The sequence below is a fragment of the Stegostoma tigrinum genome, chromosome 6, assembly GCF_030684315.1.
Source record: "Stegostoma tigrinum isolate sSteTig4 chromosome 6, sSteTig4.hap1, whole genome shotgun sequence".
Lineage (NCBI taxonomy): Eukaryota > Metazoa > Chordata > Chondrichthyes > Orectolobiformes > Stegostomatidae > Stegostoma > Stegostoma tigrinum.
Window position 1 is genome coordinate 15,956,019 of NC_081359.1, and position 25,949 is coordinate 15,981,967.

The following is a 25,949-nucleotide window of genomic DNA, read 5'->3' on the forward strand; positions in this document are numbered from 1 at the left end:
TTGTTTCAACTGGCCCAGATGACGCAATGTGGGACACATTGCAGAATGATAGAGCATTGTCCTTTCAGCCAGGAACCAGAGTAAACAGAGGGACAGTGTCCTCTATCTTTAGGATTGAATGTGCAGCGTAGAAAGGAGCCATTTGACTCATTGTGCTTGTGCTGGCTCTTCACTTGCATAAAGTCATAGAGTCATACAGCACAGAAATATACACTCCAGTCCAGTAGTCCACACTGACCATAATCCCAAACCAAACAAGGCCCACCTGCCTGCATTTATCCCTTAACCCTCCAGGCATTTTTTATTCATGTACCTACCTAAATGTCTTTTAAATGTTGTAACTGTATCCGCATCTACCACTCGCTCTGGAACACACGAACCACTCTCTGTGTAAAATAATTGCCCCTCATATCTTTTTAAAATTTTTCTCCTCTCACCTTAAAAATATGTCCCTTGTCTTGAATTCTCCCACCCTAGGGAAAAGACACCTGCCATTTACTTTATTTATATCCTTGTGATTTTATAAATCTCTTTATGTTTACCCCTCAACTTCCTACGTTCCAGTGGAATAAGTCCCAATCTGACCAGTCTCTTCTTAGAGCTTTTCAATCTGTCCCATTTCTCCTGTTCTTTCTCCACACCCCTGAAATATTCTCTTCAATCTATCCCATTTCTCCTGTTCTTTCTCCACACCCCTGAAATATTCTCTTCAATCTATCCCATTTCTCCCGTTCTTTCTCCATACCCCTGAAATATTCTCTTCAATCTATCCCATTTCTCCTGTTCTTTCTCCATACCCCTGAAATATTCTCTTCCTTTACAAATATTTATCCTTTTGAAAGTTATTTGTGAGTCTGCATCCACCTTCCTTTCTGACAGTGCACTCCAGATCAAAACAATTTGCAATGTATTAAAGAAAAGCCTGAACTCCTCTGTTTTTTTAAATCAAAGTTTGTAACCTGCGATTACTGACTCTCAGTACAATTTCTTCTTATTTATTCTACCAAAATTTTTCATAATTTTGAACATGTCTCTTCAACTTTCCCTAACCTTTAACTCCTCCATGGAGAATCCATCCAGCTCCATTCTCTTCAGAGCATAAAGTACCACAGCCTCAACATAATTCTGGCAATTTGCTCTGCATCCCCTCCAGTATCTTGACCTCCTTGCTGTTGATGGATAGGTGTGAATCTTAGAATACCTACAGTGTGGAAGCAGGCCATTTGGTGCATTGAGCCCACGCCATCCCTCCAAGGAGCATCCCTCACAGACCTTCCCCTCTATCCTCTCCCTGTAACTCTGCATCTCCATGGCTAATCCAACTACCCTGCACATCTTTCAACCCTATGGACAATTTAATATGGCCAATCCATCTAACCTGCACTTCTTTGGACGGTGGGAGAAAACTGGAAAATAATTTTGAGCAACTCAATGTAATTGGCAGCTGAACCAGAGTTTAGAACAAAAGGAATCACCGATTTTGTGAACTTGCCGTTGAGAAGAATTGTCGGGTTATTATGGAAATGCAAATATTAGACCGGTGCAGTAAGTATGACTCTCAACCAGAACCTTCACCTGTTTTTCAGATTCTCAGCTCAAGGGTATAGTGACCAGGTTATATTGCAGGCAAGGCTTCTACTTGCAGATGAACTCTGATGGAGCTGTTGATGGAACAAAAGATGAAAGCAGTAATTCCAGTAAGTGTTAACTTTATTTCAATCTAGTAATAACTGAAGCATTTTGTTGGTTGTAAAGCAATTTTATAGATCCTGAGATTGTGAAAAGTACTTTGCAAATCAGAATGCTTTTAATTTGAGAACTTAAAGTGTCTGCCTTCTTGGGTGACACAGTAGACCTATACCTGGAAGCCCAGATTGACATTCCTAGACATGACTGAGGAGGCTAACAATTATTCCCTGTGATTCATTATAGAGGAAGTGACTACGTTTTGGGAACGTGGCAGCTCCTATTAACATAGTAAAGTAGACTGTTCCCTTGAATGTCCATCATTTCTTTTAAGTAATGACAAATGAGGAGAAACCAACCCTGGCACCCAAGGCACTTTGACAAAGAAGAAAATTTGCTTCATATAATGGATGAAACTCTGTGTCAACCCCCTCTCAGGTGGGGACTGGGAAGCAGGCTGGGTGAGGGTGATTGTTGACTCAGGCATGCAGGCAGCAGGTAGACAGCCTGACTCCCACCCAGCAGTTGGGGTAGGTTGGCATTCTCACCCGTAGACTAACTAAGACCTACTTAAGCGCCTCAGCTTGCCACCAGTTGTATTCCAGCAATGGTGAACAGGTAGACATTGGCACGCCACACATAGGATGACCGTTTCCTGCTCAGGCATCCTATGGCCAAATGCAGACATGCACAGGGGCAAGGGCCATCTCTTTTGATAGACATCCCTCATCATTCCACATCAACAACCCCTTCCTCCCTCTTCTCCACCACACCTTGCCTGGGTCTGCTGGCTAACCATTTACTGGTTTATGAGGCCTTCCTAGCAGCTCTTCATTCCAGGCCTTTTTCATCTGTGGCCACGACTCTCAGTGACACAGATGGGTCTGAAGAGCTGCCAGCCCCTAATTGGCTGAAAGCCTTTGAAGGTAAGAACCCATCCCCAAAGATCCAGCAATTCTGACAACATGCAGGATTTGGATTTAATCCCATCGGGAATCCTAGAAATAACCACAACAGGATTGCAACCATTTCTCCTGCCGCTGGATGGGCCAGCATCACAACCATTAAATTCCAACCAATCAGATGATAGACTAATAATTCAGAGGCACAGGCTGAAGCTCTGGGGTCTTGCATTGAAATTGCACCACAGCATTTCGTAGACTTGAAATCAATAAATATGAACTGAAATCGAAAGCCAGTCTGAGGGGCAGTGATGACAACTATCACTAAATAAAAATTCATCTGATTCGTTCATGCCCTTTAGGGAAAGGAATCTGCCAGCCTTTTCTCATCTGGCCTACATGTGACTCCCAAACTACAATAAGGCAGTTGAATCTAATTGCCCACTGGAATTGCTTAGCAGGTAAATAGTAGGATCCCTACATTGTGGAAGCAGGCCATTTGGCACATCAAGGTCCCCAAAGAACATCCCACCCATCCCAGCCCCTGCAACTCCCATGGCTAATCGTCCAGCCTTCACCTCCCTGGACACTATGGGCAATTTAGCATGGCCAATCCACCTAACCTGCACATCTTTGGATTGTGAGAGGAAACCCCCACAGAGGTAACATGCAAACTGCATAAAGACGGTCAACCGAGCTGGGACTGAACCCAAATCCCTCGTACTGTGAGGCAGCAGTGCTAACTGCTGAGCCATCGTGCCACTTCAAGTCAGTTCAAGCCAACTGGGGATGTGCAAAAAATGCTGTCCTTGTCAACCATACCCATATCCCATGAAGGGCTTAAACTTTTAAAATAGGATAAATAAATATATATTTTTCTAAAGATGTTAGTGATGGACCTTTTCCTTGAACTGCTGTGATCTTCGAAGTGAGAGCGAATTAATGAAATCACACTGGTTTAGAATCAAAACATAGGCCCAGACTGTTTAAGGACATCCATCTGCCTTCCCTAAAGGACATTAATGAATCAGTTGGGTTTAGACAAACCTAACAGCTTTTGGTCACTACTACTGAAACTGGTAGTCTTACAGATCTCTGAGCTGAATCCAAATTCTTTAACTGTTGCGGTGAGATTTTAAATTATATTCTTTAGGTCTCTGGATTATTAGTCTAGTGACATTACTTCTCCTATTGCTAGAAAAATTGCAGTCATTCTTCCAAAATATTCTATCACAGTGCAATTTCCAACAGAAAAAAATAAATTCCACGTACAAATTTAGTTGAACGATTTTGTGACTTCAACTTGACCCTATGTGACCCTAGTATGGAGTAGATGTGACACAATTTTTGTACAATAATACACTGGAATGAAGAATGAAATGAGAGGAGCGCATTTAATGTGGATGTTTATTTCTGTTGCTTGCCAGAAGCATTGATTGACAACTCAATGTGTTTTGCAGGGTTACTATGTGATGTCTCATTTTAGCACAAGGCAGGCCACAAACTAAAGAAAGAATGAGTTTCCAGCATAAACCTTACAGTGTCCAGTGATGAAAAACTGCTGTCTCAAATGCACTCTCTCCCTGTGTACTCATGCACAAATTCTCACACGTTCATGCATTGCCTCATACACACAAACTCACACATATTCATTTTCCCACATATCCCCACCTCACTCTCACATACACGTGTCCATATTTCCACATTCTCTCTCTCACACAAACTCTTGCACAGAGGCACATTCCCACACTGTCACATATACACAAATTCGCACACACTTTCACATTCCCACACACAAACTCACATCTATATTCTCACCTACGCTTTCACAATAAATTTATACAAAATCAGACATGCATCCACATGCATCCACATACACACACACACATGCACACACACACACAGACACACAGACACAGACACACAGACACATACACAAACAAACACACAGACACTGAACCACATGCACACATACACACTGTCAAACAGACACAAGACTTATTAACAGATTTATCTATATATATACCCTTATAAAAATTCAGACTCACCAATGCTCACATATATGTTCTATCACACGCACTATATAAAAAGTTGTCCCCATTGTTTCTTCTCCCAATGACTTAAAATCAGCCTGTTTCTCCACACTCTTTCTCACAGGAACAATATTTCCCCAGATACTCTGTGTAGACTGTGAGTGGTATTGAACACCTCCACCAAATTCACTTGCATACTTTTCTCCTCCAAAGTGAAAATCCACACCTCCTTCAATCGATCCGCATTGCTGAAGTTTCTCAATTCCTGAAAACATTCGTGTGAATCTTGCAGGCCTCGAAAGTTTTCACATCTTTCTTAAAATATTGTGCTCCAATCATGGAGTCAATAACAAGAAATCAATCCTTGCTTTTGTATTCTGTGCCTCAATTAGTACAGCCCAGGATCCAGTATGCATTTTAACAATTTACTCAACCTGTCTTGCCACCTTTAATGATTTATGCCCATGTATCCCAGGTATCTCTGCTCCTGTAACCAAACCAAAGTAAAATCTGGAAATCTAAAATAAAAACAGAAAATGCTGGATATACTTATCAGGTCAGGTGGAATCTATGAAAAGAAGCAATGATAATAATTCAAGTTGATAATGACCCTTCATCCCCTCTGCTCCAATATTTTATTTCAAATTGGACCCTCCAAATTATGTTGTCTTTCCCCAATCTTCACACTGAAATGCAAATGGTTATCGCTTCACAGTTCTGTACAATAAATATAACATGTATCCACCCATTCTACCAGCCTATCTGTGTTCTTTTGAAGTCTATCAATAACCTCCTTATGAGGTTCCATGTCGCCATGTTTCCGAGTGCTTCAAATTTTGAATTGTGCCCTGCTTGTCCAAGTTTAGATCATTATTATATGTTAAAGGATTAATGGTCTTAATACCAATTCCTGGGGAATTGGCTCTGGCTGAAGCACCAACATACCAACAGGCATAGCAAGACAAGGTGTGGATGTTACGACCATGCAGGTAGGTGCTACGTAAGTGAGCACTATGAGAGTGAGCCCTGAGATGCATGCTGATTGAATTCGAGAGCTGGCTGCCTGTCCCTACATTCAAGGCGTCCTTGCAGCAGCGGCCCTTCAATGCTAGTTGTGGTGCACCCTGAAATGATAGTCCTGCAGATGGACAGAAAAGTATAGGTGTGACACGTTGGCCAGGATCAGCTGCCAGTGCCTGTGGATGAGGGGTGCGTGGGGCTGGTGGCTGTAGATAGTGCTCTGTGTTATTATTGGTGTTAAGCAAATGAAGGCCCTTCACAGCCTGGTGAGCTCAAACTGCCCAGTACCTGCTGTGACATCCACGTTGAGAATTCTGGACATCTGATATATATGACAAGCTTGGAAAGCTGAATATTAACCAAGCAAGTGTTTCAGTCGATAAGGTGACTAATAAGCAATAATTCACCTTAATTGCTGACTCACTATTGCCTAGTGAGAAACTTGCCATGACACCCAACAGTTGCATAAAAGATGCAGCAAGTTGCTCCTGATGCCAGACATCTGTGCAATTCTGCCATGAATCTCACCATAGTCATGTCAATCATTCCCTTCTGATTCCATACAATGAGTACTATGGTTTATAAAGACCAAAAAAACTACAGGTGCTGTAAATCAGAAACAAAACTAGAAGTTGCTGGGAAAGCTCAGCAGGACTGGCACCATCTGTGAAGAGAATTCAGAGTTAATGTTTTGGAGCTTGTGACCCTTCCTCAGAACTATGGTTCCATTAGTCTTTTTTATGCTTCCAGTGCTCTAACTTAAGATGAACTCCGAGACCTTCATATCTTCTGATTTCATGCTTTAATGTGACAACAATATCATGAAAATGTCTCTCAAAGTTATACTGACATACAAATTGAATACAGAATCCTCCTTTTTTCCTCCCAGATTAAAGACTTATCCCAAAAGGATATTTGTGGTTTTGCACAGCTACATTTGCCAATTTGATAATTATATAAATGAGTAAAAATAGAATTTACATGATTTACAACTCAAAATGAAATATTACACTTTGGAGATTTGACAACTGATTTAGTGATTGCTTATCCGTCTGGAGAGGTGCATATTTTTTGACAACTTGGTTCTGTTGCTGCTGTTACTGTCACTTCGGTGTCACCACATAATCACCATGCCAGTGTTTTCTTCCTCACTCTCTTTGTGCGTGTTTGGCATGTCATACATGGGTCTGAGCTGGTTTCTGTTCCTTCACAATGCAACACCATGATCAGTGATAACTGTATATGATCTGTGCTGGTTGCAATTTGTCGAAACCTTTGCTTGTATCCAACAATTTGTAAATTGTTGATTTAGAATTTGTATTTCAAAATCATACTGCCAGTTCAGTGAAATGTTGTGTCAGTTCTCTGTCAGTTAGCTCATTGTGTATCTCTTCATTTCTCCTCAGTCTTTGAAAAATAGTACTTAAACAATTGTTTGCTCAACAAGGTCATTTGCATTTGATTTCTGAACAGGTGTTGGGTTGGGGCTGGTAATCCCTTCTCTGGTGTTGCACAAAAATGCAGCAATATGATGCAGAAATCTTGGTTGCTTGACATTTGCCTGATTATTGATTTGATGGAATGTACCATACATTCTGCTAGTCCATTTGAAAATGAACAGTGGGGCAACCATGTGATATAGGTCATTCCCCAATTAGTATACATGTCTTGAAATGGTTTGCCAGTGAACTGAGATCTGTTTTCTGAACATTCCACTCTGGCATATCAAATAAACAGAAAGGAATGATCATCGTGTCAGCAATGGTTGCAGTCAGTGAGTTACTAATTTGTCAAATATTGGGAAACTTTAAGTAATCCGTCACAAGGATGTAATCTTCCCTGTGCACTGAATGTCACCTTTGTCCAAGGAGTGGGTGGATGTAGAGACTCGCTTTGCTGCTGGGGTTGTTAGGTTTTGCATGCTTCATATACATCCATGAGCCATATAGTCATACAGCACGGGCACAGACCCTTCAGAATTCCCTGATGCAACCTTAGCCACTCCACCAATTCACACCCTAGTCATCCTGTGCATTCAATGTCTATCTGTCCATGGCATAACTTTGACATGATATCCTGGTGTGACATTTTTGGTAGTAGAACTTGTTTGCCCTTCACAACGACTCATCGTGATATACCAAGTTCATCTCTAATATAGCCAAAGTGTACAAATATCCTCAGTTCCTTCTTTAATCCTATCAGTCAATTCATGGATAACAATCTTTTGCAACTCCTGTAGGTGCTCATCTGCAGCAGTTGCTGATTGCTACTATGCACATTGGCTCTGGTCAAAGTGTAACAGGTCAACTTTGAAAACATCTTCAACTTTGTAATCCAGATTGTTAATGCACAGATCAAAATGCATTTCTTGGTCTATGTGTGGGTTGGACAATCTGCACAATGTGTCAGGCATAATCATTTTTCTAACTGGCTTGTACCATCTTCAAAGTCCTTGCACCTTATAATTAGACGCTGCAAATATGCCATGAGTTAAGGTGGAGTCTGAGCTCTTTATACTTTTCAGGTCACCATCCATAATGTGGTAATGATATCAAGACCAAATCTCTTAAAGTATACTGATTTGTCTGAGACACAACAGAATAGCAATGATCATGTCCCACTGGAGAGAATCCGACCATCTGTGCTTGGCTTTTAATAGCAATACCATCAGTGAAGCCGCTGCCATCAATATCTCGGTGTCATTATTGAGCAGAACCTTAAATGGACCATTCACATAAATACTATGATAAAGAAAGTAGGTCAGAGGCTGGGAATTTTTTCAGTGACTCACAAAGCCTTTATTCTATTAGGACCAAGTGAGGAGTATGATGGAGTACTCTACACATGCCTGGGTGATTCTAGTTCCAACAACAGTCAAAAATCTCATCAGTGTCCATGATAAAGTAGCCACCTTGGTTGGCATCCCATCCACCATTTTCAACATTCACTCCCTCCACCTCCAGTGCAAAGTACCATCTGTAATATGCAATGTAGCAACTCAGCAAGCCACCTTCAATTGCACTTTCTAAACCTGTAAATGCTGTCACTGAGGAGAACAAGGGCTGCAGATGCATGAGGAACACCTAGTTCCCCTGCAAGCTACACGCCATCTGGACTTGGGACTGTATCACTGATCAAAAACTTGGAATTCCCTCCCTAACCACACTGTGGTTATACCTACACTACCTGGATTGCAGCAATTCCAGAAGGCAGCTCATCACCACCTTCATAATGACAATGTGGGCAACAAGTGCTGGTCTTGTCAATGACCACTGCAACTCTATGAACAAACAGAGAAAAAGTAGTTTGTGACATGGAGGCAATGAAAATCAAGTGCATCTCATCGGGAGGTCTTTGTGATACTTGAACGCTGAACTGTGTCATCCTTTCATCTACATAGGACGATAAACATGCAGCAAATTAAATCTTTTAGGAAGAGGTAGCTTCATGTGCTGAACTATTCCTGATGGCTGCAAGTACCAATCCATGAAGCACAAGCTCTTCAACAGATGTTACATTGGCTATGAACTCTCACTGTAGGCTGTTGTTTTCAATGCCTGCTACCAAGCCATTTAGCTATTGATCATCATCGTGGCACAGTCTCGGCTGTGGGTGATTTTGCCATTTTCCTTTATCATCAGCCGATGTCTCCAAATGTTAGCTCCAGTTGCCTCACTGAATGAATAATTCTCAGGTATTTGACCAACTTTCATCCTGGGAACATGCCTGAACCTGCGATGTTACAGCTGCTTGATGAGGACCAACATACTTGGGAGCTGTGCCTTTGAAAGGCATGCTGCATTCATGGTTTTATTCTTCCATTAGACATCCTGTATTGCCCATAAATTGGGATATGCATTTTATAAACATGCCATGTCAATAGTGGGATAAGTGCTTGGAGTTACTAGGCCAGAGGCACCTTTATCCAGGCAAACAGAGTGGATATAATGTTAGTTAGTATTCTCTCTTACACTACATTGCATGGCTTGAAGTGGAATTGCCCACCATCTAGCAAAGCCAGCTGACTGAACTTGTCAATCAAACCACTGCAATACATTTTGTATTTCTACATTCTTTTGCCAAGATGAGAACTGAATTTAAATCACACTCAATCTTAGCTGTACACACGCGTACAATCACACATACATGCAACAATCTCTCTCACACATAATCACACACATACACATTTTGCAAAATCTCATAGACACATGCACAATCATACATAAACAATCTCACACACACACACACACACACACACACACACACACACAAACATATGCACATAATCTCACACACATGTACACAGCTTCACACACACACACACACACACGTGGACACGCACACATACAAGCAGACATATATGTGGTCATTGATTCTCACAAAATAATTTCACTTGTGTCAAATACTGACAACACAACTTCACAACGGCTGTGGAGCTGGTGAAAGAACCTGTCAGAACATCATCATTTATATCCTAAAGTAAGAATACACGAAGCTCATACAGCCAGACAGTAGAGAAAGTGATCTTTTGGGACTTTGTAACTGAGAAAGAGCGATCCATTTAGTTCCATTCCTTGCTGTCTAACCAAAGCCCTGCATTTTTTCTTCTTTCCAAGTCTTTCTCTGATGACCTTGTTCTCATTTTATTTTGATGGTGCTGTTACTTCCAATGTAGATGTTTCACAAACAACTCCATGTGAGCAAGAATGATTAGTTACTTGATACAAAAAAGCTGTCACATCAAAACAAATTGTTTACAATTAAACACTGTATATTAGAAAATCATACAAAAGAAACATGTTCATATTGAGAAAAACACACACTAGATTTGACCCTGCATAATTTGTACCTAGAATTTAAAGCCTAGGATCAAACTTTTTAACCCACCTCATTTATGCCGATGTTTATGCTGTTCACAACCCTCCTTCTCCCTACTTTGCCTCACCTATTAACATATCCTTCTCTTCTGTTTATGTGTCATGTATTTATCTGGCTTCCCTTTAAATGTATCGACATAATTCATCTCAACTTCTTCTGGCTATCGAGTTTCAAATTCTCACTGCTCTCTGAGGAAAGATGTTTCATTTGAATTCCAAGATAATAAACTGTGAAGCTGGATGAACACAGCAGACGCAGCAGCATCTCAGGAGCACAAAAGCTGAAGTTTCGGGCCTCGACCCTTCATCAGAGAGGGGAATGGGGTGAGGGTTCTGGAATAAATAGGGAGAGAGGGGGAGGCGGACCGAAGATGGAGAGAAAAGAAGACAGGTGGAGAGGAGAGTATAGGTGGGGAGGTAGGGAGGGGATAGGTCAGTCCAGGGAAGACGGACAGGTCAAGGAGGTGGGATGAGGTTAGTAGGTAGGAGATGGAGGTGTGGCTTGGGGTGGGAGGAAGGGATGGGTGAGAGGAAGAACAGGTTAGGGAGGCAGAGACAGGCTGGACTGGTTTTGGGATGCAGTGGGTGGAGGGGAAGAGCTGGGCTGGTTGTGTGGTGCAGTGGGGGAGGGGACGAACTGGGCTGGTTTTGGGATGCGGTGGGATGCGGGATCACATCATTTGAATTCCATATTAGACTTATTAATAACAATTTTACATTGCTAGACCCTAGTTTTGCATCCACCATAAGTGGAAACATCTTCTCTGAATCAACCCTTTGAAACACTTGCATCACTTTAAAAATGCCTATCAACTCAACCTCAGCTTTCTCCTATCTAGAGAAAGAAGGCTCTCACCATGTTCGATCTTTGCTGATAGTAATAACCTCTCCATTCTGGTATTGTTTTTGGTTACCTGCTGTAACGTGAATCTTTCTCTGGCTCTGTTAAGTATTTGCAATCAGAATTTGCACTAGGCATCCTATTAACGTTCTTGTTTATGCTTCCAGCATTGTTCAACCTTGTGCCAGTGGGACTCCGTGTCGTTGCAATTCAGGGTGTGAAGACAGGGCTGTACGTGGCCATGAATGGTGAAGGATACCTTTACACATCAGTGAGTACTTCTGAATAATGCAGCCGAGGCCCCACTTTAAGGTAGTACAAGTGTTAATGAGAAATGAGAGCCTCTTCTAGTCTTTGACAATCAGAATGTATGTAAATGATTCGACGAGGAATGCCATTTCTTTGATTGTCAATAATTCAAAAGGGGCTAATGCCTCCATAAACTGCTATTGAAACCAGTGAGTGTGCAGAAAAGGCTCTGATCTCATTCCAATCGCAGGATGATAATTGTAGTATGGACATTGCTCAGAGCTACTGATTTCCAGGTCTTTCCTTTCATTATTGTTGTGGTGTCAAACTTAGAATGATAAACTAATTTCATCTGAACTGGTTTTGCTGTGTATGTGCAGTGCTGACGTAAAAGGTTTGTGCTTCATCCTGAGTACATTTATTGCTCATGATGAATGTAAAGAACAGAGCTTAGTTAATAATGACTCATTCAGAGCCAGACTGAGCACACGCTCTCTGGGTCCTGTCAACAGCTGTCTGTCATTGTCTTGTGGAGGATAAGTCAGGGAATCTGTGTTACAGTGACAGTGTCGGATCTCCATTTTCTCACTGTCTACTAGCCCACAGGCTTTGCTTATCAATTTAGTTTGCTGTAAGTACAGCAAGTGACATTAGAGTTGGGATTTTTGATCGCTTGATGTATAGGCTATTACTGAGTGCAAACCACTACATCTTCTAATTTCTCTAAACCTCAACAAATATTTCAATGTGAGAATTAATGAGCAAACATGACTTGAATTTTTTTTTATTCATTTTGGTTCACCCTGGTCTAATGATTTTTGCATCATTAAGTGTGGCCAGGATTTGTTCAAGTTTATTTTTACTTGCGATGCGGATGCCCCTGGCAATGCTGATGTGTTTGCCTTGAAAGCAGTCCAGAGTCAACCAAAATGATGTGGATCGTGGGTCACAGGTCGACCATAAAGTATCGCATTCATCATTAGTGGGTGTAGTTTTCAATTAGAATCATAGCATCATGGAATCCCTACAGTGTGGAAGCAGGTCATTTACCTCATTGAGTAATCACCGACCGTCTGACCTCCATCCAGGCCTACCCCAGGCCTGCACCCCCAACCTTCCTCTGCAACCCTACATTCCTCGTGGCTAATTCACCTAACCTGCGCATCCCTCAATACAGTGCCAGATTTAACTCCCAGATTTGAACATATGCATTGACCTGTGCTGCTGGATTATTGGTTGGAGACATTGCATCAAAACCATCATTTCCCCTCATTGGTTAAAAATGACAGAATAGTGTTTTGATGATTTCCAGCAGGCCATTAGAGGATTAGACATGGAGAGACCAGGTTGTAAGAGGAAAATAAGGTCAGAGCAAAGTAGCCGGTGTCATTGTCCCTGTGGTCCTGAATAGCTATTTACATAGTAGGAGCGTCCCAGAAATCAAGAGATTATTTCCTAGTTTGGCCTGTAAGCAAGGAATAGCTAATAATGAAGCTGAGCAGATAGAGAGGAGCCTAAGGGGGAGAAAAACATTCTACAATGTAAATAGCTATTCATGACCTTCAGTTCTGAGGAAGGGTCACCAGATCCGAAATGTTAACTTTGTTTTCTCCTCCACAGATGCTGCCAGACCTGCTGAGCTTTTCCAGCCACTTCTGTTTTTGTTCCTGGTTTACAGCATCTGCAGTTCTTTTGGTTTTTATAATGGCAGGTGATTTCTTTTGCTACTTAGTCATCAGTTTATGAAGCTTAAGATCCAGTGCCTTCTCTTTCTTAACTGCCTTCAGGAGTACTTAATTTTGAAAAGCTTAAAGTGAATTGGACAATTGTTTGAAATTAAGCTATGTTGTTGTTTAAATTGACATTCATTTGCCCAATAGTTCAATTAGCGTATTAGCCCTTTACGTTTATATAAAGTATTAAGCATTTATATAAAGTAATGAGTTAAAAGTTGTACATTTAAACACTAATTTTCCCAGGATTTTATTTCAAACCACTGAGAACTTGCTATACAAACATATCAATGTAGTTCTTTTAATAAGGCAAACATCCAAAAACACTTCATGGGCGCATTATCAGACAAAGTCTGCCACTGAGATGTCAAGTGATATCGCAATAAAGTACAAATAATGGAATAACTGTACCCTTTACCAAGGACATACTTGTGCAAAATTCAATGCTCCGAAAGCTCTACGTTTGACAATCTGATTAAAAAGAATTGGCTCCCATATGCAATGGATTACATAATTTATTGCCTAGATGCCATATTGCAAAAGATAATAAATATTCTGGACAATCATCATCAGTGCTGATGAGGTTGTAACAAGCAATTTCTACCCTATTCAGAACTAACTCTCTGACAGAAGCTGGGGCGCAGCCAGGATCATCTGACCGATCTGAGGTTCTAATTCTGTCCTTCCTCATTGTGCTAAGATTCCAGAACAAATTCCTGGCATGGGCTCAGAGGTGGGTCACATTCAATCCTCAGACCAGATCCACTTCCAGCAATCAAATGCTGGTTCCCAGACATAACCATAGATCAAGGCCAAGCAGAATAACTGCATACCTTGAATACAAAATTCATCACTTCCCTCTTTGAAATTCATAGAATACATTTCTTTTTTAGAATTAGACTTTTTAAGAAATCTTTTTTGATAAGAAATATACCATTACTAAGAATTTGAATTAGTTTTGTGTATATAATCAACTCTTTAAGATTTAAACTTCAACACAACTGTCTAAATACATTAAATAAAAACCAAAAGAATTGTGGATGCTGTAAATCATTAACAAAAACAGAAAACATTGGAAAAGCTCAGCAAGTCTGGCAGCATCTGTGAAGAAAATAATCAGAGTTAACGTTTCGGGTCTGTAGTTCTGAGGAAGGGTCACCGGACCCGAAACATTAATTCTGATTCTTTTTTTCTTCATAGATGTTGCCAGGCCTGCTGAGCTTTCCCAGTAACTTCTGTTTTTATTCCTGTAGAAATACCTTTTTGCTTAACTTTTACTGAGATAATTTTGCTTGTCAGTAAATTCAATGAGATCTTAGGTCAAAGCTCATTACAAACAGTGCAATGGGAGTGTGGAACCTCCTTTTACAGGGAATGGTTGAATTCAATAGCATTGGTACTTAGAATGAGAAGCTGGATAACTAAATAAAGGAGAAAGGAATTAAAATGTTATGGAATGTATTACATTATTTTGAAGGGAAGATCATTTAGGGAGTGCCTACAACCCAGCAATATTCTTCTAATATCATTAATATGTGTTTGTTAAAAAAGTTGTTAGATGTTAGATCAAGTCTGCATTCATGAGCATATATAAAAAAGGGTTAAAATGTCACATTTTGCAAATTGGTAATAATTCCAGAACAAAAAAAATTATTGCCAGTGCTGGAAACTGAAATAAAATGCAGAAAATGCTGGAATCTCAGCATGTCAGGTGGCATCTGTAGAGAACTGCAAGCTCATGAACCAGAAATGTGAACCATTTTTTCAGTCTCCAGACTGGTTGACTTGCTGAATATTTCTAACATTTTCTGTTTTTACTTCAGTACTTCCAGAATGTAGCTGATAACTGGTGAATATGATACTTAATTCAGCATCTCTTCACTGATTGATCGACTGTGTCTAAGATTGCATTTGAAGAGCAATGTGCAACTTGTGGCTGTTTACATTTTTTCTGTATGAATTTCTGTTACAACAATCATTGATTACATTTTAAAAATTCTTGTATGTTTACTGGACTTCTAAATGTTGAATATCTTTTGTATTAATCTTCTATTTCCATACCTTTTACATCTGAGAAAACAGTTATCTATTATTTGGTGAACACAAATGCAGAAACATTGATGAGTCATCTAAAGCTCAGGTATTTTTGAAAAGTTCATTCATTGCAAATGCAGGTTAGCTGGAGCTCAAATCAATTCAGTGATGTGAAATCTACTAAAAAAACACATTTGAAACCTAAAGGTCTTTCACAAGATATTCTCTAGTATGTAGCTGTGGCATTTCACGCCCTACTGGATGCCTTTTAATGGTTTCCAATTCCATTCCCAGGCAGGTGCCGGAAGCTTTATCTCGTTTCCACATTTCTCTCTTGGTCTGTTTCATACCCAATTAATATAATTTCTTTCTGGAATATTGCGGAGGAGTAGAACTCTGTGCAATTCTGAAACGCATCTTCAGAAAGCAATGTAAAACAAAGTAATGTATTACGACGCTGGAAATCTGTAATTAAAATAGATGTAAAAGATGTTCAATAGCCTGAAAGCTGGTAGAAATTCAAAACAAGTGCATGATACACATTCATTGATGTGTGTAAAAATAAGTGCATATTTTAAAATATAATTACATACTGAGCTGCATTCTGATCTTTAATTACAAGTTTAGACACATTTGATCAATTGGGGAAAAGTGGTTGATTCCGTTATAAAAAGAATTGGTGGCTACCAGCTATATATTGAAATTATTAAAATAAACCCAGGAAATATTCCACTGGCCTGACAGCATCTGAGCGCAGAGAAATAAAGTTAGCAATTCAAATCCTAAATGTTTTGTCATATTGAATTATGGAATCATAGATATTTTTAGGACAGAGCAGAGCCATTCAGTCCATCATTTTTATGCCAGAAATCGATTTTTGTAAATATTGAAGAATTCATCAGTCTTTTAAAACTCAGAATTAAACATGTCAATGTTGCCAATGCAGGGGAAGATACTACCAACAGGTTTTTGCCTCATAACCGCTCATGTTTGTCTTTATTTTACTCTGTGTTCTGCACTAGTTTTTACAGCCATTTTCCTAAAGTGAAGGAGTCAGTTACACAATAGCTGCTTCAGTTATACTTCCCCACACCCTCATCCTACCAACACTCCTGGCATTCGCTCTCTGTCCTGTTTGCACTGTAAAGGAATTTCTTCATTCAACTGCCCACAAATCCACCTCCATCATAAACCTAGCCTGATTGTCACTCACCCCATACTATAATCCTTCCTCCATCATCATTCATCCCCATTGTCACCTCTCCTATCTAATCACTTCCCCCAACCTCATGTCATCCCCAGCTATCCTCTCCCACATCATGCCTCCCCTATTATCACCATTGCACCATTTACTCCTGCTCATCGACAAACACTGTCCCCCACCCGATTCAGAAGATAACAGAACACAAATTCCTGAATTTGAATTTGTTTCATTGTGTCAGCTGAATGCACAACACTCTCACCCTCTAAGCCAAAAGGTTATGGATTCATTGTCAACTCTAGAGATTCAGGCACAAGATCAAGACTGACATAAGTGATGTGCTGCACTGTCGCTAGACACATAAACTGAAAACCCATCTGCCCTCTCAGGTGGATGCACAAGATCTCACAGCCACTGAGATAGTAGGAACTGCCGATGCTGGAGAATCTGAGATAACAAGGTGTAGAGCTGGATGAACACAGCAAGCCAAGCAACGTCAGAGGAACAGGAAAGCTGATGTTTCGGAACTAGACCCTTCTCCGAAATGTCAGCTTTCCTGCTCCTCTGATGCTGCTTGGCCTGCTGTGTTCATCCAGCTCTACACCTTGTTATCTCACAGCCACAGTTTTGTTGATGAGCATGGGGGTGCATGAGTGGATTGCTTAGTGTCGTGGACAATATTTATCTCTCAATCAACATCACTGAAACAGATTGTCTGGCTATTATTGTATTATGGAACCTGACTGATTGCTGGCATTGCTTCCTTCTTTACAACAGTAACTACACATCAGAAATACTTGTTATTGGCTGTGTAGTGCTTTGCAACATTGTGAGGTGGTAAAAGGTGATATGGAAATCCAACTCATTTGTAAGTACTCACCTGTTATTACAGGCAGAACAAGGCCAAAAGTCATAGCTCTAACAAGTTACTGCACTGTTTTGTGAGCCAACCATGGCATAGTTGGTTGTACACTCATCTCTAAGTCATGATGTGCTGAGTTCCAGTCCCACACCAAAGTTTGAGCTTATGAACGAAGGCTGGCATTCCAGTGTAATGCTGAGGCAGTACTGTGCTGGTGCTTATTGGATGAGATATTAAACTAAGGTCCAAATCCTCCTCAGCTGACTGTGAAGAGGAACAAGAAGTGAATTTTCGCCAGTGGCCTGTCCAAAATTTGTCCCTTGATTGGCCTCACAAAAAAAAAGTCTTACCTGATTGTTAACTACTACATCGTTATTTGTGGAAGTTCACAGTGTACATATTGGCTTCTGCATTATCTACATTCACAACAATGAATGACATGTCAAGAAATACTTTATTGGCTGTAAAGCATTTTGAGATTTCTAGTGGTTGATGAAAGGCTCTATGTAAATGCAAGTCTTTTTTTTAATGGTCATGTTTAAATGTCTCTTTCCAGAAGTCTACATTTTATTTTATATGTATTTGAACATATTTTTCAAGACCAAACATTGGTTGAATTAATAATTTAAAAAATCTTCACAGGTACATTCTATTGAACTTGTTGTGCTCAATGTGTGTACACAGTGAATTCATGGCGTAAAATGGTTTTCATTTTCTTAGCTTAAGGAAAATTAAAACAGGAATGCCCACACTTGTCTTGAGACTCCAATTGCTTATACTGGTGTTAACCTTCTGTTAAATGCTCACAAAATTGGCTGGTGATCTCACTGTAAACATTTGCTGGCAACATCAATGCAAGAACAAGTGCAACTTTTGACATAATTTGGAGGAACTTCCAACCCAATGTGATTTACTTCTACTCAAGAATTTAGGCCGGATAGAAGTCGATCGAGAAATTTCCAAGTGATGTTGGAAATGCATTGTGAATTAATCTGACTTCAGTCGGGAAAGCAGTGATTTAGCTAATGTCACCTGAGGGATGCAAACAGAATTAAAAGACATAAGAGGTTTTAGCAAGGTTTTGTATGATTGTGACTTAATGGCCTACATGAATGCCTGTTCAGCACACAGAACAGGGCATGCAATATCCAACTGCCAATCTTACATAAATAAAGCAGCACTAGTTCCAAGTAAGCATCCAGCATTGACAATATTGGCTTATGAAGGCATAGCAGTCAACTGGAAAATGGATTTGATGTAAGTAATTCCCTGGTTCACTTATTCTCCAACAAAATTACAAAAGGAAGGGCATTTTCAACATTGCTCAGTGGTTCTGACAGCCAGACTTTCAGAAATATTGTAGAAATTGAATCCTATGCATAGAAAGAGGCTATTGAGTCTGCAATGACTGTGCACCCCAGGCAATGACTTCTGACTTTGTGCACCCCAGTGTCAGAAGTCACATGATATCAGGTTATAGTCCAACAGGTTTATTTGAGATCACAAGCTTTCAGAGCGCAGCCCTTTCCTCTTCACCTGATGAAGGGGCTGTGCTCTGAAAGCTTGTGATTTCAAATAAACCTGTTGGACTATAACCTGGTGTCATGTGACTTCTGACTTTGTGCACCCACTTGAGATAGCCAATTATTTCCATTCAACAGTTTTTTTCCCCAGCCATCCATTAACTTTCTCCAATATCTTTCTAAAAGTCATCAGCAATTTGTTTACACTGTCCGTTTAGGCTGTGCATTCCAGGTCATAACAATTTGTTATGGAAAACTAATGTGGTCTTCATCTCCCCTCTGGTATTTTTTTTACGAATTATCATACATCCATGATATTCAATTACCAACACCCCTGTGTTCTGGAACAGTCTCTCTGTATTTGCTCTGTAAGACCTTTTCCTAGTTTTGAATTTATTAAATATCACTTAGCTTTCTTCCTTTGTAGGAAAACAATCCCACCTTCTGTTCAACAAAGGATTAGGAAGATTGAAGCCATTGACTTTGATCCCCACTATTAAGTTATGTCTCACAGTCAGTGTCAGCCTATCTTTCAGAGACATGATCATGATTTCATCACGTACCTTGGCATTTGACCTGATGAGGTTCTTCCGGTTTCACCTACGGTTTCTATCCTACCCTGAAATCACATGAATTATGACTCATTTTTGAACTGGGGTAATGCTAGTATGACTAAGATAAGATATGATTAGGCCCAAGTGGATTGAGAGCAACCACTTGAAGATAAGCTGTGTCACAGCTGTAGGAGACAGTCGGACAGGAAATAGCCAGTTTACAGGGCATATATGTTCCCTTAAAGAGTGGACCAAGACTAGAGAACCCCACATGACAAGGGACATAAAGTTTACAATTAAGAAAATAAGAGAATATTATGGCACAGACCAAGGATTCAACTTAATAGAGTCCCTAGCAGACCATAAGAAGTGCAGAGAGAATCTTAGAAAAGAAAGTAGGAAAGCAAAGAGAGTGAATGAAAAAACATTGATGGATAGAATGAAAGAAAACCCAAAGGAGTGTCTTTTAAAATATATAAAGACTAACAGAATGACTAGGGAAAGAATAGGAGCTTTAAAAGTAACCTGTATCTACATGGAAGACAAGGACATAGCTCTCAATAAGATTAGGGTGGAGATCTGTGAAATATTAGAAGAAATTAACAAAGAGAATGTATGAGCAGGCTTAGCAGCTTTAAAACTGGATAAATCACAGACTAGGATAACAAAGTGTGAAGCTGGATGAACACAGCAGGCCAAGCAGCATCTCAGGAGCACAAAAGCTGACGTTACAGGAAGGGTCTAGGCCTGAAACGTCAGCTTTTGTGCTCCTGAGATGCTGCTTGGCCTGCTGTGTTCATCCAGCTTCACACTTTGTTATCTTGGATTCTCCAGCATCTGCAGTTCCCATTATGTCAAATCACAGACTAGGTCAAGTTGTATCCCAGATTGTTTAAGAAAGTAAAGGAGGAGATATCAGAGGCCCTGGCAGTAATTTCTAAAACCTTTTGGCTACAACTGAGGTGCCAGAGGACTGGAGTACTGTTAATATTGTCTCATAATTAAAACATGGAGGAAGTGGTAGACCAGGAGATTTCAGAGCATACAGTCTAATCTCAGTGGTGATGAAATTATTGGAAAGAACTCTGAGGGATAGAATATATCTACACACTTGGAGAGACACTGATTAATGAGGGATAGTCAGCGTGGCTTTGACAAAAGAAAGTCATGTTCAAATTCGCTAAAGAAGTAACTAAGAGTGCTACATTGTAGAATAGGAGCTAACAGCAGGGATAGCTCACACTTTTCCAGATTGAATTCCATTTACTACAACTCTGCCCTTTAATCCTGGTCCACCCATTCACTATGATCATGGCTGATCATCCAGCTCAGGAGACTGGACGTGATTTTTTTTGCTATATCCTTTGATCCCTTTAGCTCCAGGTGCTATATCTAACTCCCCCTTGAAATCATACAATTGTTACAAATGTTATCCGTCATAGCAAATACCACAAGCCTTACCACTCTGTGGTGCAGAAATTTCTCCTCATCTCAGTCTTAAATGGTTACCCTGTTTCCTCAGATTGTGACACCTGGTTCTCTTCTCCCTGTCATTGACAACATCCTTCCTGCATCTACTGTGTCTTGTTAGAATTTTATAGCTTTCTATGAGATCCTCCCCTCATTCTTCTAAATGCCACTGATTATAGTTCCAACCAATTCAGTTTTTTATGTATCTGTCAGTCCCAACATCCCAGAAATCAGTCTGATAAACCTTTACTACACTCCCTCTGTAGCAAGAACATCCGTCTTCAGATAAGGAGACCAAAAATATACCAGATATTCCAGGTGTGGTGTCACCAAGGCCCTGTATAATTCCAGCAAGCTGTCTCTGCTCCTAAACTTGAATCATCTCATATGAAACCAACATACCATTTACCTTCTCAGTCATCTGCTGCATCTACATACTTAACTTTCAATGTCTGATATATGAGAATACCCATGTCTTGTTGCACATTCTCCTCTCTCAGTTTATAGAGATTCAGATAATAATGCACTTTCTTGTTTTTACTCTCAAAGTAACCTTGCATTTATCCACATTATCATGCACTTACCATGCATTTTGCGCACTCAACCCGTTCAAACCTCATTGAAGCATATCTGCATCCTCCTCACAACTCACCCTACCACCAACTTTGTGTCATCCGCAAATTTGGAGATTTTACATTTAGTTCCCTTATCCAAATATTGTGAATAGCTGGACTCCTAGCACGGAATCCTACCTTACTCCACTAGTCATTAAACAACATCAGAAAGATACTACATTCCCCGACACACTCATCACACTACCCTACATCAGGAATACATCAGAACGCACTGCAAGGCTCTTACGACCGCTGGGCATCAGAGTGGCACACAAGCACACGTCAACCCTACGACAACTGCTCACCTGAACTAAAGACCCACTCCCTGCCATGGACAGGACCAGTGTCATCTACAAGATCCCCTGCAGAGACTGAGAAAAACACTACATCGGACAAACAGGAAGGAAACTAACAACAAGAGTACATGAGCACCAACTGGCTACAAAAAGACGCAACCAATACTCACTGATCTCAATCCACATGGACAAGGAGAACCAACATTTTGACTGGGACACCACCAAAAGCTAGTCAGAGACAGGCACGAGAATTCCTAGGATTTATTAATAATAAACATATTGAACTCGACCCCATATACATTCCACTACAAAGGAAAACCAGAAGTGAGGCAATCCAATGGACCCCAGAGTTTAAAAACCAGGCGGGAAAACACACTGACGCTTCATTGGAGGCTGCACTGAGGATGTTACCCAGCATGGTAATGAAATGTCTGCCAAACAAGAAACCAGCTTGGCGAGCCAACCAACCTCAACACCCACAACCTGAGCTATAAATCTACTCAAAAACCTTAGAAAATACTACCTCCAATCCCATCAGCTTTAAATTTATATGCTACTTTCTTATGTGGGACTTTGTCAAATGCCTTCTGAAAGCCCAAATGTACCACATCCACTGGATCCCCCTCACAACACTGTGAATCACATCCTTGAAGAATCCAGTAAATTTGTCAAGCATGATTTCCATTTTGTAAATCCATGCTAACGCTCTCTGATCCTGCCACTGTTTACCCAGTGCTCTGCTATTAAATCTTTTATAATGGACTGTAACATTTTCTACATTATAGATATCAGGCTAACTGGTTTGTAATTCCCAGTTTTCTCTCTGCTTCCTTTTTAAATTGAGAGGTTACGTTATCTACCCTCCAGTATGGAGGAATTGTTCTTGGGCTACTTCTTTAAGTATTCTGGCATGTAGGTTATCTGGCCTTGAGGCCTTTATCTGCCGTCAATCTCATTAATTTCCCCAACATCACTTCCCTGCTAAGACTGATTTCCTTCATTTCTTCCCCCTCACTAAACCATGTGTTCTCCAACATTTTAGGAGTGTTATTTGTGTCCTCCTTTGTGAATCTAAAGCATTTGATGTGGTCTACATGGACTTTAGCAAGGTTATTGATAAGGTTCTTCATCGTAAAGTGGTGACAATAGTGACAACCTCTGGGATCTGAGGCAAAGCAGTATGTTGCACCAAATTTGGCTGACAGCCCAGAAGCAACGAGATAGAGGAGTGTTTCTGTAACCGAGAATCGGTTTCCATTGGAGTTCTGGAGGACTCTAAGCTGAGGCCTTGTGTTATACATGAATGATTTGGACTCAAATGTAAGGGACATGATCAAGAGTTTTGTGGATGGCATGAAAATCAGTAGGGTGGTAAATAGTGAGGAGGATAGCCCATAAACTGCAGAAGGATATCAATGGACTGGATAGCTTGGCAGAGCAGTGACAAATGGAATTCAACCTGGAAAGGTGTGAAATTATGCACTTGAGGAAGGTTAAAATGACAGGCATTAGGAATGACAGGAGTCTGGAAAGTATAGAAGATCAGTATTGGTATGTATATCCAGAGATCCCTGATGGCAGCAGGGCAAACAGAAAAGATGGTTAAGAAGGCATACAGGATACTTGCCTTTATTATCTGATGCATTGAATACAAGAACACGGATGTTCTACTGGAAATTTGTAAAAGGCTGGTTAAATCATAACGGGAGTAATGCGTGCAGTTCTGGCCATCACACTGTAGGAAGAATGTACAGTAATTGCTCGAGAGAAGTTGCAGAGGAGATTTACCACGATTTTGACTAGGCTAAAGGATCTATGAAGAAAGGTTGGATAGGCTAGAGTTGTTTATATTAAAGCAACAGAGGTTAAAAAGGTGCATGAGTGAGGTGTATAAGATTGTGAAGGGCATAAATGTGGTGGATAGGAAATAACTTTTTCCATTGGTAGAGGTTTCAATAACCAGCGGGCATTAATTTAAGGGAAGCGATAGAAGGCTGAGCAGAGAGTTGAGAAGAATTCTTTTTCACTCACATCGTGTTGGGAGTCTGGAACTCAGCTCTGAAAGTGTGGCTGAGTCAAAAATTCTCATAAAGTCAATGCCTTTTGGAGCCATGGGCCAAAATCAGGAAAATAGGATTAGCGTAGTCAGATCATTGTTGGGCAGCAAGAACATGATGGACCAAATGGCCTGCTTCTGAGCTGTAAACATCTATGGATCTATGAGCTGCTGGAAACATGCTGCTCTGTGGAACTGAATAGCTTAATGTTGGCCTGGAAATTGAAGTGCCTGTGAATTTAATGATTGTACATATAAGTCATTGGTAATAAATGCCTTATCTAGGCCCAGTTTGTTGCATTATGGAAGTTAACATAAACACTGGTGCATCAGGTAAAATACTCTGCTAGACGCAAAATCACATCACCGATCACAAGCTCCGTTCTTCGACATAAACTGCATTCCTCTCCCTGGCACCCATTGAGGATGAACCAGACAGTTCTCAACTTTGGTATTGTGTTGTATCTGGGTGATCACAGGTAGCCTCCACAATTCAGATCACCTATTTGCACCTCTGTAACATAATCTGAGTCCACCCCTGCCTCAACCCATATGATATTGAAACACACATCTACATCTTTATTACTTCCAGCCTCGACTACGCTCATGTCTTCCTGACCAGCGTCCCTCATTCTACCCTCCGTAAGGTTGAGGTCATGCAAACTCTTGCTTCCTACATCCTATCTTGCATCAAATGCCATTCATCCATTACCTACTGTGCTCACAAATTTACTTAATTCCAAAGTAATTAACACCTGATTTTAAAATTCTCATCCCTCTTTTCAAATGTGCGGCCTTCATGCTTCCTATTTCTGCATTTTCCACCAGACACACAAACGTCCAAGATATCTGCATTCCTTTCATTCTGGCCCTTTGCCCAGAATTGGACACAATACTCCAGCTGAGGCCTAATACTAAGGATTTGGCCAAACTTATAATGCAGGATTTATTATCCCCTGTCCAAGTGATATAAAGATTAGCATCCAGCATCCTCCGGTCTTAATTTGGTTGTCAACTTGGAAATGTTAAAATCTTCAGGCTTGACAAAAATGTACAATGGACTATCATTAGAAGAAACATTGAGGACGATGATTTTAGCACAAAAATATGTGATTTTGTACATTACAGTCCCAGTTCCAAGACAGTGGAGGTGATACTAAACAATACCACGTTCTGCAGTTCATATATATTTCAGTTGTCTAACAGTTGTTTCAGGTTTCATGCCTTTGTGGTGTTTTGGCCCCATATTTGGTGCCCTTACTTTTGAATCAAAAGCTGCAGGTTCAAATTTCCCTCTGAGATTTGTTGGCCATGGACAGAACAGTTAATATGTGGTTAATAGGTTGATACTCAGCCTACAATCCTTCCAACATTGCCTACTATTTCCCAAAATGGAAAAAGAGGTGTGAAGATCTGAAACAAACACACCTTAGTGCAATAAAACCTGACAAAGTATCAAACAATTTTATTAAATCATGATAGGAAAAGAGCACAGAGATTTATCAGTATGAACTAGGGATTATTTATGTGGTAAGAATGAAGAAGCAGGAATATGGCCCCAGCAGAATAGAGAATGTTAAGGGGAGATTTCCTAGAGATAAAATAGTTAACAACATAATACTGCACATGAACAGGCCCTTTGGCCCATCAAGCCAGCGCCAATTTGAATCATTATTTAGACCCCTACTTATTACCAATGCACAGTTCCGAACCCTCTGTTTGCCTCCCATTCATGTGTCTAATAAAATGCACCTTAAATGTTGCTAATGTGCCTGCTTCCACTGCCTGAACTCAGGCACCCACCACCCTCTGTGTGAAAAATTTCCCATACCTCTCCCCTAAACATTTCCCCCTACTCACCTTGAACCTGTGCCGTCTTATAGTTGACCTTCCCACCCTGGGGAAAAAATGTCTCTGACTATCTACCGTATCCATACCTCTCATAATTTTGTAGACCACTATCAGGTCGACCTTCAACCTCCATCTTTCTAGTAAAAA

General features: G+C 40.4%; 1 protein-coding gene across 5 annotated transcripts in view; it reads left to right on the forward strand.

The window, feature by feature from the left end:
- Nucleotides 1–25,949, forward strand: part of fgf14 (fibroblast growth factor 14) — a 510,221-nt gene that overhangs the window by 348,604 nt on the left and 135,668 nt on the right. For all 5 annotated transcript variants that reach the window (XM_048532719.1, XM_059646458.1, XM_048532718.2 and 2 more), the window contains exons 2-3: nucleotides 1,587–1,697; nucleotides 11,527–11,630. In XM_048532719.1, coding sequence (XP_048388676.1) covers nucleotides 1,587–1,697; nucleotides 11,527–11,630 — 215 coding nt within the window. The remainder of the gene's footprint in view (nucleotides 1–1,586; nucleotides 1,698–11,526; nucleotides 11,631–25,949) is intronic.